Here is a 12,169-nt window from a genome sequence, read left to right on the forward strand (position 1 = left end):
GATGTCATGTGGGAAAGGGATTGGTCTTCTTCTCTTTGGCCTTCTCAAGATTGGAATGTTTTGCTTGGGGGAGCAGGGAATGAATGGGAAGGTAAAGTATGGAGTACACCCTTGAGGGCTGTTGACTCTATGGCTTTGGAAGTCCTTCCCAATCTTGAGATTCTGTCTTAGGCTTAAATCTCCCTTGCTAGAGGTTGTGAAATTTGTTGTTGTTGTTCTAGATTAATGCCTTTTATTTTTACATCACCTTCATTTCTGGATTTAGACCTCCCCCATCCATCACCAAGGAAAGAAAATTTATCCTGTGCTAGTATGGTGGCAGTGAATACTATCATGTTGACCGAATCTGACAGCACATTTGATATGGTCCACAGCCATAGTCCCCCCACTACTGCGATAAAGGAAGGGAGGTAAAATTTTGAAACTCTTCTCTGGGGCCAAGATTTGTTATCATTGTTGTTGTTCTTTCTGTTAACAATTGTTGTATCATTTGTTTTCCTGGTTTTGCCTATTTTACTCTGCATTAATTTATGTTTTCTCAAGTTTCATAATGCATCATGATCTTTCTTATGGTGCAGTGATTAATTTTGATTGTATCAACATACAACAATCTGCTTAACTAGTCCCCAAACAAAAGATACCTATTGACGAACACCAAAAAGATTAAAAAAAAAAACATGACATGGATGTACGTGAGTATATGTGGAACCTTTTTTTCCCCTGGTATTGAACTCTTGGGGTATATACCTCAAAGTAGGATCTCTTGGTCAAAGAGTGGCAATTTTGGCATTTTGGTCAGGTTTGGTTTTTGTTTTGAATGTTTTTCTTTTTTTTAGCATCATTTCAAATTGCTTTTGAGAATGGTTGGACCAATTTTCAGCTAAGATTGTGTGCCTGTCTTACTGTATCCCTTGTAATGTAGACATCTTTTATCATCTTTGCCCATTTGCTGGGTATAAGGTGAAACTTCAGTGTTATTTTGATTTGCATTTCTTTTGTTATTAGTGAATTACAGCAATGTTTCATATGGTTGTTAATAGTTTGCAATTCTTTTGAATAGTTTGTTCGTATGCCTTGACCCCTATTCACTGAGGAATAAGTCATTCTTTTCTAAAGCTCAGGACTAAAGAACTTGCTGGAGCTCATAAGAAAGTGAAAAGGCAGGAAGACAGTTCTGGACTCCTAAAGACCTTTTTGTGTAACCTTTCAGCATCAAGTCTTTGGAGACTCAAAATGGATGTGAATAGAGTCCATTAAGAGAAGACAAAAGGAGTCTGTTGGTATATAACCCAGCTATTCCTGAGGGCAACTCTGGAGGCTGGAAATTTGCAGTGCCCTAATATTTCAAACTGTGGGTGTAGAAAACATCCTTAGGAATGATGGGACCAGGGCAAAGAATTCATCCTCCTTAGCAAGCGTTTTCTATGTTACTATTCATCAGAGTCTGAGCACATATGACTTGCCACAAAATAAATACTTTTATGCTCTGAAGAGTAGACATTGCAGACATTAAAAACATGCACATTTAGAATAGAATAGAATAGAATCTGGCATAGTGGATGGAGAGTTAGCTGAAGTCGCAAAAATAAGAACCAGAAGACTTGAGTTTAAATCTGCCTTCATCCTATAGTGACTATGTAACCTTAAGCAATCACTTAAACTCTCAGTATGCCATCTCCAGTTGTCTTGATCTATATCTGGCCACAACCTCTGTGAATAAGAGAAGGAGCTGCCAGGGTAGGGACCCAACTAGAACTGGTTAGTTGGACAACACATCTCTCTCCCCCTCCTCCTCCCCCTCTCTCCCTCCCCCTTTCTATTAGGAAATTGCCTTAGGCCCAAGTCATTCTGGCTCTCATTGATTGGCCAACAATAGGTCTGAGGCCAAGCCCCACTTGGTCCTTGTAAATAGCTACTGTTTCTGTTTTCACCAGAAACCCTGAGGGTCTTCCCCTCCCAGATTGATTCTTTTTGACTAGGTAATAGAGGCCATTCTCAGTCTCATTTTTTACCCATCCTAGATCACTGACTGGGCAACACCCATTCAGTGATTAAGACTACATAAGAAATGAAACAAGAAAAATGACCTCTTTTACCTACTCAAAAAAAATAAAAAATAAAACAATCCAATTAGGGTTTCTGGCCAGAACAGAAACAATTGCTATCATTTCTTATTAAACCTAATCAATAAGTAGGCTTTGCCTCAGTCAAACTGAGAGAAGGAAAAGCCTTAACTTAAAAAAGTCATGGTTTCACTGCATCCAGGGCCATCTCCAGTCATCCTGATCTATATCTTGCCACTGGACCCAGATGGCTCTGGAGGAGAGAGTGAATATGGTGACTTTGCACAGCCCTCCCTCACTTAAGTCCAATTCACTTGCCTGTCATGGCATCACTACCATCCACCAATCTCCATGTCATGGTCCTCTTCAAGAATGAAGGTCAAGCTTCTACTTCTAGTAAACACCAAATGGCGGACGACGCCGGTGCTGCAGGAGGTGCGGGAGGCCCCGGGGGCCCCAGCGTCGGTGGCGGCCGGGGCGGCTTCCGAGGTGGCTTCGGCAGTGGGGGTCGTGGTTGAGGCTGGGGCCGCGGCCGCGGGGCCGGAGGAGGAAAGGCGGAAGACAAGGAGTGGGTTCTTGTTACTAAGCTGGGCCAGCTAGTCAAGGACATGAAGATCAAGTCTTTGGAAGAGATCTATCTTTTCTCCCTTCCTATCAAGGAGTCTGAAATCATAGATTTCTTCCTGGGATCTTCATTGAAAGATGAGGTTCTGAAGATCATGCCTGTTCAGAAACAAACTAGAGCTGGACAACGTACCAGGTTCAAGGCTTTTGTGGCCATTGGCGACTACAATGGCCATGTTGGTCTGGGTGTCAAGTGCTCCAAGGAAGTGGCCACAGCTATTCGAGGTGCTATCATTCTGGCCAAGCTGTCCATCGTTCCTGTGAGACGTGGCTACTGGGGGAACAAGATTGGCAAGCCTCACACAGTACCCTTCAAGGTCACTGGGCGATGTGGGTCGGTTCTGGTGCGCCTGATCCCCGCCCCTAGAGGTACTGGCATTGTCTCAGCTCCTGTGCCTAAGAAGCTGCTGATGATGGCTGGAATTGATGACTGCTACACTTCTGGGAGAGGCTGTACTGCCACTCTGGGCAATTTCGCTAAAGCTACCTTTGATGCCATCTCCAAAACATACAGCTATTTAACCCCAGACCTGTGGAAGGAGACTGTGTTCACTAAGTCTCCTTATCAGGAATTCACCGACCATCTTGTGAAGACTCACACTTGAGTATCTGTCCAGAGGACCCAGGCAGCTGCTGTGGCAACCACATAGATGGTTTTTTATAAACAAATAAATTGAACTATGCCTGCTAAGACAAAAAAAAAAAAAGAATGAAGGTCAAACAACAACAGCCACCATCAAGTGATTCTAAGTTACAGAAAAAGTAAAAACTGCATTAACAGGAAAAGGTCCACACCATAAGTTCCCTTTGTTCATGAAATCACATACCTAGTTTAAAAAAAAATAGAGAATGTCTCCCAAGTCTTGATTCAGGGATGTTTTCTCCATGAATGAGTAATCCTTCTGTAATATTAGTCCCTCAGTAATAAAATCCACTTCCAAATTTTACTCTTGGGGACCTTTTGTCTCGCTCCTTTCAACTCAACATAAATTGGAACCCCCAGCAAGATCTGCAGTGTTCTGTGGTACCACAAAGATCCCCGAATAAGAAGAGCTCTCAGTCTCAGGAGGTAGGCATCTACTCGCCCTGATCCCTAGGGAGCTAGCCCCTGAGGACGTTCCACGGCCCCAGGTCTCGAGTGGGGAAAGATTGCACCTGCCTCCCGATTTCAATTTGCCCCTCATTTGGCCTTTTGTGGATCCAAGACCTCCAGTTTGGGGGTGAGTAAAATTCTGTCCTGTTTTCTGGTTGGGGGGAGGGCTAGACATAGCTGGAGTGCAAGGGCCATCTCCTCCCCAGGCAAAGCTTGAGACGTTGTCCCTCTTGCCCATAAGTGGTCTCAGCTGGTTTGGTTAATGTCTATTTGTCTGTCTTTTTATGTGTCCTATCCATTCTGTGTTCGCAAAGTTTTGTCTTGAGCTCATTTGCTTAAAGCCTCCCCATTTTTATTCTGCAAAGCAGTTATTCAAGTGGCTATCAGACAAGCACCTTCAAGGAAGCTTTTCTGATTTCCACTGGGAAGATATATTTGTTTATAAGACTATACTGTTTGTCTGTCTTTTACAACCCTGGATCCCCTCCCTCTGCCTCTTCTCTTGACTCCTTGGGGCTTTCAACCTCCCTGAGCCCCCTTTTGCCCGCCCCCCCCCCCATACCCAGACTGAGGCAAACTATCGGCCCTCAGAAGAACCCTCTTCTGCTTCAGCCATCCTTCCCCTCAGCAAATCCATTAACCCAGAGGGAAGCCCCTCCCTAGTATATGTTCCCTTCTCCACTTCAGATACTTACAATTGGAAAACTCAAAATCCCCTTTTTTCAGAAAAACCTCAGGCTCTTATTAACCTCCTTGAGTCTGTCTTCCAGATGCATCATCCCATGTGGGAGGACTGCCAACAGCTCTTAACCACTTTACTCACCACTGAAGTGCAAGATAGAATTAAACAGGCAGCCAGAAAAGCTGTGCTGGGCCCTGAGGGTGGGTCACTGGAGGAACGAAGAGCAAGAAGAGGTCGAGGGAGTATTTCCCTCTTCCTGGCCCTCTCTGGGACCCTAACACTTCTAGGGGCCAAGAATCCTGCCCATGGACCTCAGATAGGGTAGTGGATTTGAGAAAAGGCACCGGGACCCACTCCTTCCTGGTTATGCCTGATTGCCCTTACCCTCTCCTAGGCTGGGACCTGTTACAAAAAGCTTCAAGCTACTATTTCCTTCAGTCCAGGCCCCTCTGCCTTCCTAGCAATTTCTCCACAAACCCTGCTGCCCCCAGCTTCTATCTTGGTCACCATGCCTCTAGCTTCTGAGTTTCTACTACATGAAACCACCTCTCCTTCTAACACATCCCCTTTGTTAGCAAGCCTCCTTGAATCACACCCTGGGGTGTGGACAGTCACCAACCTCCCTGGCCTAGCCTCTCATCATCCTCCTGTGGTCGTGCAGCTCCTTGCTACCACCTCACCTGTATCTGTCTGTCAATATCCCATATCCTCTGAGGCTCATCGAGGCATTGTGATTCACATTTCCTGGCTGTGGGAGGCAGCAATTCTAGTACCCTGACAATCCGCATGGAATTCTCCCCTTTTACCCATCCAAAAACCTGGCACCTCTGACTTTAGGTCCGCTCAAGATCTGCGGGAGGTAAACAAGCAGGTAGAGACTATTCATTCACCCAACTGTTCCAAACCCCTATACTGTCCTTAGCCTCCTTCCCCCTTCACATTGTGTCTACACTGTCCTGGATCTCAAAGATATTTTTTTCACTATTCCCCTGGCCCCCGCTAGTCAACCCCTTTTTGCTTTCACCTGGATAGACCCTGAGGGTGGGTATTCTGACCAGTTAACCTGGACACGTCTGCCCCAGGGTTTCAAGAACTCCCCTACTCTCTCTGATGAGGCCCTCCATAAGGACCTTATCCCCTTCCTTGAATCCCATCCCTCTTGCTCTCTAATTTAGTATGTTGATGACCTGCTCCTTGTGGTACCTACTGAAAGCGATTGTTTATCTGCCACCTCTGACCTTCTTTCTCTCTTACAGTCTTTGGATTACCAAGTTTCTTCTAAGAAAGCTCAAATCTGTTTATCTCAGGTCACCTATCTTGGTTACATTCTCTCAGGGGGCACTCGATCCCTTTCCCCTTCCTGAATCCAAACCACTCTAGACTTACCAACCCTAACGACTAAAAAAAACCAGGCTCGAGAATTTTGGGGTACAGTAGGTTACTGCTGGCTCTGGATTTTGGGTTTTGCAGAAATTGCGAAACTCTTTTTTCTGCCACTGCCAGAGCCAGACCCCTTTCTTTGTTCAGCCTACAGCAAAAGGCTTTTGAAACCCTTAAGGCCACCTTGGCCTCAGCGCCTGCCTTAGCCCTACCTGATATTACCAAGCCTTTCCATTTTTTTGTTGCTGAACCTAATGAGGTTGCTAGGTGGCTAAAGGAGTCCTCACCCAAACTCTGGGTCTCTGGTGCCACCCTGTCACCTCTCTTTCCAAACTTCTAGATTCAGTGGCTGCTGGTTGGCCCCCTTGCCTCTGGGCTGTCGCTACAATGGTCCTCCTTGTTAAGGAAGCTGATAAGCTTTCCTTGGGTCAGCCCCTTTCCATCTCCACCTTTCATTCTGTGGAGATTATTCTCCATAACAATCCAACTGGCTCTCTAACTCCCACCATCCCAATATCAGGCTTTCCTCCTGGATCAGCCTTGTCTGACTTTTTCAAAAACCTCTGTTCTTAACCCTGCCACTCTACTCCCTGACCCTGATCCTAGTCCACCCTCCCCCACTGTCCAAGATTGCCATTGATCAGGTCCAGCCTGTAAGACCCAATCTCACTGACACACCCCTAAGAATGGAATCTCTACATTTGTGAGGTTTTTTTTGTTAGCTTAGTGGAAAATCTAATATTATTTTTCATCTAGAATTAGAACATGTGCAAAAAGTTATGCAAACTGCTTAAGATCATTTTAACAGTTTTCAACTAACTTTCTTCATCAAGGTTTAATGAGGTAGATGATTCTTTTGCCCGAAAATCAAAAGGGAGGAGTCAGGTTGGTGGCTCCTCCCAGGAGACTGCCTCCTAGTCCCTGAGGCTCTGGGGAGGGAATGGATAAGGCTTTTACACCAGACCACTCACCTGGGAAAGAAAACTCGGTCTCCTCTTGAGAGAAAGGTACTATATTCCCCATCTAAATGAGCACCTGTCTAGCATTGTGAGTCACTGCAAGACTTGTGCATGGGTGAATGCGAACCAAAAAAAAAATAGGATCAGTGGGGGTTAGAGTAAGAGAATTACAGCCAGGGGAACACTGGGAGGTCAATTTCACTGAGATAAAACCACATGTGCAGGGCTACAGGTATTGGTGGATACATTCTCTGGGTGGGTAGAAGCATTCCCTGTGAAAAATGAAACAGCCCTAATAGTAGAAAAAAAAAACTCCTTAAAGAAATTGTCCCTCAGTTTGGCCTCCCCATGAGAATTGGGTCAGATAATGGACTAGCATTTGTAGCCAAAATATCACAAGCAATAGCAAAAGCTTTAGGGATTACTTGGAAATTAAACTGTGTATATCGGCCTCAGTACTCTGGGCAGGTGGAGAGGGCAAACAGGACTCTGAAGGAGTTTCTCACCAAGCTTGTCCTGAAAACCCAGGAATCCTGGGTCACCCTCCTGCCACTGACCCTGTTCAGAAGCAGATGCACTCCCAATAAATTAGGACTGACCCCATTTGAAATTATGTTTGGAAGACCACCACCCATTCTTCCTCTAATCCAGGAAGACCTAAACGCTGAAATCACTACAGGGTCTGCAGGAGACTCAGAAAAAACCTCCTCCCCTCAGTCTGCACCGCCCTCCTGGTCCCAAGCTCAGCCTCAGTGCACCTGTTTCAGTCTGTGCTGGTAAAAGAAATTCACCACTACGGGTCTGGAGCTGAGGTGGAAGGGGCTCCACCTCTTGATCCTCACTACACCCATTGCTGCCAAAGTGGACTCTATCCCCACCTGGCTCCATGTAATAGAAATGCAAATTTAAAGATCTTCCCTGCCCTTAGGCCCTTTGATAGGCTTAAGAGACTCTGAGAATCTTCCTTGATTTGAAAATATACTCTGCCTCCTAATAGGCTGAACGTGGTCTCATGGAGCCTGTGGAAGGAGGCTTGGTTTTCAGGAATGCCCACACCTTGAGGCTGTGTGATTGGGCAGTGGGTCAAGAGGGTGGTTACATTCTCTGACCCAGGAGAAGGCTATATAATCCCTGATGTGAGGCTTTGCTTTGGGGTTCACTTTGAGAAGTGTTCTGTGATTTGATCAGATGAGACTCTGGGAAGCCATTGTTGAGAGCTCCCCGGCTTTGAAAAACCCAGATGTTGATTTGGTATGGATGTAATGGTTGCACAGTTTGGAAACCTATCTACTTGATCTGTTTCTCTGTCTTGATAATTCTGTCTATATACTCTGAAGTTCGGGGTGCTGACCTTTTTCCCCTGAAATAGGTAAACGATATATGTTTGACTGATTAAAGTAAGCTTGTTAACCCATTTTGAGTTGCTTTCCTTTAACAAAGCAGATCCAAGAACCTGTGTTGGCAGCAAACCCTGGGGATGCTGGGCTGCTTGCTGTTTTATACTCCATTATGCCAGAGTGAAGCCTGCTGTCACCTCAGAATGGAAAGCAGAAGTCCACGAGGAGCCCCTAAAGCTAAGCCTTATCTGATCCTCTTCCTGATCCTCCTCTTACATCCTTGTGTAGTCCTCCACAATCCCCATGCCCCAGACCAAGCAATACCTGGGTGGTAGCCACAGGAAATGGACAATCCTGAACTTTCCAGAACCCAGAACACATACGGCTCCCCCTCAACTCCTTTTTCCCCTGAACTGGGCTATTTGGGGGCCCACCAGCAGATGCAGGCTACCTGTTCTGTTCAGATACAGGATGATATGAGGCAGAAGGCCGTGGCAGTGGGGGATCTGACCCATTGTTCTGAATCCATACAATCGGGTCTGACCCCTGGCAACCCATGCTCAATCTCACCATTCAACACCCCTCTGACCCCGCCTGGGGAGTCTTGGTCTCTTGGGTCCTGGGAATCATCTTCCCTGCCTGGGGGACTATGGTCGCTCTGGATGAGGAGGAGGAGGAGGGGCAGGTGGGAAAGACAGTAGTACTGACTGTAACCAAGAAGCCTCCTGTGCCCCTACCTCATCATCACCCCATTGGTCCCATAAGGGACTTGGCTATCCCTGTCCCAATAGGGAACCCCGATGTCCAAATCACAATGCCAGCTGTCACGACATGGGCCCCAGTCAGGTCATATTGCCCCCTATCTTCAAAGATTCAGGAATCTTGCAATTATCAGGTCCCCTTACTTATCCTCCTGTCAGCTGTTCATAAAACACTTAACAGCTCTAACCATAAGCTGGAAAAAGATTGCTGGATCTGTGTTGAACCCCATCCTCTTTACTATGTAGGGGTGGTACCTCAGTCACCCCTACTTCCAACACAGAGAATTGTGAGTGGGACCACCCAAGGCTCACCCTCAGGGATGTACAGGGAACAGGTTTCTGCCTCATATCATCCAGCACTCATTTATCCAGCTCTCAGCTCAATTTGTGGACAAACCCATGAGATTCAGGCCTCTGGCTCAGACTGCTTCCCCACCCCTCTAGGAGCCTGGTGGGCCTTCCACAATGGCCTTACCCAGTGCATTTTTGCTACAGTGTCCCTCAGAAAACAACAGCACACTGAGGGCCCCCTGTGCATCCTAATCGCCATAATTCTCCAGGTTACCCTTCTCCTAGGTGAACAAGGTTGGCATTACCTTTCCCCAGAAAGGCAACTGAGCCACCATCAAAGGCGGGCAGTACCACTCCTCATTCCCATCTCAGTGGTCTTGGGCCTTGTGGGTTCAGCAGTGACCAGGATGGCAGCCTTGATTAAGGGGGAGACCAACTATCAGGCCTTAAGTACACAGGTAAATATCGACCTCTCCTACATAGAGCAGTCCATCTCAGCCCTGGAAAGACAGGTGGACTCTCTGGCAGAGGTGGTTCTCCAGAACCAAAGAGGCCTTGACCTTCTTTTTCTTAAACAGGGTGGCCTGTGTGCAGCCCTTGGTGAGGCTTGTTGCTTCTATGCAAACAATTCTGGAGTGGTGTGGGAGAGTCTGAAGTTGGTACGCCAGAATATTGCTAATAGACAGAGGGAACTGGAAAATTCTGAGAATTGGTATCAGTCCCTGTTCCGGACATCCCCCTGGATCACTACATTGGTATCAGCCTTGGTTGGTCCTCTCCTCCTCCTGACCACAGCCCTGACTGTAGGACCCTGTCTCATTAATAGCTTTCTACAATTTGTCGTGTCCCATGTTGTAAAGACCCTTAGGATTTCTAGCTGAGTCTTACCTTTCCCAGGTCTTTAGTACACATGCTGGCCACGTCCTGAGTGTTCACATAAAGGAGAAGTCGAGCCAGTGGAAATGGAAACAGTCACAGCTTTATTGGCAGGACAGGTGTGTTGTTACATCTCTCCCTCCATTCTCCAGCCCCCTCATACTTCAGCCCTTAAATCCCCAAAGTGCACTTGCAGAGCTTGTGGATGGCTCATGAGGGAAGGTAGGGGGAGCCAATCAGAGAACAGGGAGACTGTGTCCAGAACAGCTTGCATGCTCCTGCGCACTTACCCTTAGTCCCCAAGATAAATCTCAGGGCAATAGGGTACATTGCATGACAGCACACAATCTGGGCACCTTGGCACTTCCTAGAGGTTAGGGTGCCCTGCCTATAGATGAGATCAGCACATATTGCTGATTGCTCTGTATCCTGTTACATCAGGATACTGAACTCTGAGAGGCTGCCTGAGACCCAAAGAGAGGCTACAGGCCCCAACACCATGTCAGCTCCATTAAAATGTTAATTATCAGGGACCCCCTGCTACCATCCTTTAGGAACAGAATTGGGTAACCTGGATGATGTGGCCCCAGCTGTGTCAAAGGTCTGACATGCCTACAAGGAAAAGTAGGGAATGTTGAGCATGACTCCACTCTTCTCTCCCCCAACTGATCCGTGAGCAGGAATTTCAGCCTAGGGTAAAATCCCTGTTGAGTGTTTCCCCATTCTCCCCCCTCCCCCCCCCCCCCCCAGATATTCCCCCTCACATCCCCCCTGCCCCCCCACTGAATTTTCCCCATCTCTGCCCATTCTAGGTTCCCTGTCCCTCAGCCTAGGGTAAACTTAATGTGCGAGGGAAATTCAAATAAATATACACTGTCAAATCACTGATTGTAGTCTCGTCTTACCATAACCTGACTATTGGAAATCACTTTAAAAACGGGCATATTGTCCGTGCCAACTCACTGTCTGATCTGGGTATGTGACCCCGGCAGTCCTGCAGTAATAAAGTCCACTTCCAAATTTTACTCTCGGGGATCTTTTATCTCGCTTCTTTCGGCTCAACACTTCCACAGATTGCCCCACACGAATAGTAGGAGATGTGTGGTCTGGAAGTGCTTTTAGTGTGGTGTGCCTGCTGGAGTACCTCTCTGCCTCTGAAGCTGATCCCTGCTTCAACTACAGAGCCACTGATACCATTTCCATGGCTTCCTTTTCGCCCCAGTTACAGCTGGCCGGTGTATTCACCAGGCTGCTTTTTCTGCCCCCCCTGCCAGGTATTGGTTTTGCCCTAAGTTTCCATTCCCCTTTGCTAGCTCCCTGCTGAATTGTTCCTGCTTTGTAGACTCTTCTCTTTTAAGGGAGCATTGGTAGCAACTCTATCCTAGCCCATAGCCTGAAGTTTATTTCAGTTCATTTTTGTTTTACAACAAAACTGTCTTTTGGACTGTTTTTGAACTCTTCCAGGGCAAGCTCATCTCCCTCCCTCCCCCAGGCTCACTTGATATTCAGGTTGGAATGATAACATTCTTTTCTACTCTGATCATGCCCTGGGTAGTTTAACACTAGAGCCATGCAAATTATTCAAGAGTTTCACTTAACAAAGCTAGAGGGAGGAATGGTGATCTCTATACTACATTCCTACAAAAGTATTCAAATCATTGCTCACCCTATAAAACCAATAAGTTTCGTGCCATAATAACGTGTCTTTGTACATGATTCTCCCCACCAGTTCCAAACATGGGGGAGGGGAGTAGTCTATAAAATGTCTTTTCTGGAAGACTTTCTCCCACTTTTTTTTTCCCCTTCAAAACAGTAATCACACTGTTGTTCAAATAGAACAAACTTTGTCCTTGCCAGGAAAAGCAAAGGGTTAAATTAAAGAAACAGTGATCTGAAACTGTGTGATTTAATATATAATAATAATTCAATATTAGCACCATACAGAGTTGGTTCTTAAAAAAGTTGGGGGTTCCAGGAGGCAGAATTGGAGAATACATTTTAGGCATGGGAATAGCTTTTGTGAAGTAATAGAAATGGAAAATGCAGGGCTAAAGTCCAGAAAAGACTAAAGGACAGTTTGACTGAAACTCAGAGTATGTGAAG

At 46.3% G+C, this 12,169-nt stretch overlaps 1 protein-coding gene across 2 annotated transcripts; it reads left to right on the forward strand.

Annotated features, from left to right (window-relative positions):
* The first annotated feature begins 2,451 nt into the window (after positions 1 to 2,451).
* LOC138156989 (small ribosomal subunit protein uS5-like) lies at positions 2,452 to 3,397 on the forward strand. Of its 2 annotated transcripts, none has more exons than XM_069082424.1 (2): positions 2,452 to 2,528; positions 2,583 to 3,397. In XM_069082424.1, exons 1-2 carry the CDS (start codon positions 2,471 to 2,473, stop codon positions 3,290 to 3,292), a joined length of 768 nt encoding a protein of 255 aa, XP_068938525.1. In that variant the 5' UTR covers positions 2,452 to 2,470; the 3' UTR covers positions 3,293 to 3,397. The 2 variants fall into 2 exon arrangements, with proteins under 2 accessions (XP_068938525.1, XP_068938526.1); XM_069082425.1 differs by having other exon boundaries at positions 2,453 to 2,498; positions 2,613 to 3,397.
* The last annotated feature ends 8,772 nt before the right edge of the window (positions 3,398 to 12,169 follow it).

This window comes from Petaurus breviceps, unplaced genomic scaffold, assembly GCF_028583685.1.
Source record: "Petaurus breviceps papuanus isolate PSGF00001 unplaced genomic scaffold, PetGlider_PUasm1.0 164, whole genome shotgun sequence".
Taxonomy (NCBI): domain Eukaryota; kingdom Metazoa; phylum Chordata; class Mammalia; order Diprotodontia; family Petauridae; genus Petaurus; species Petaurus breviceps.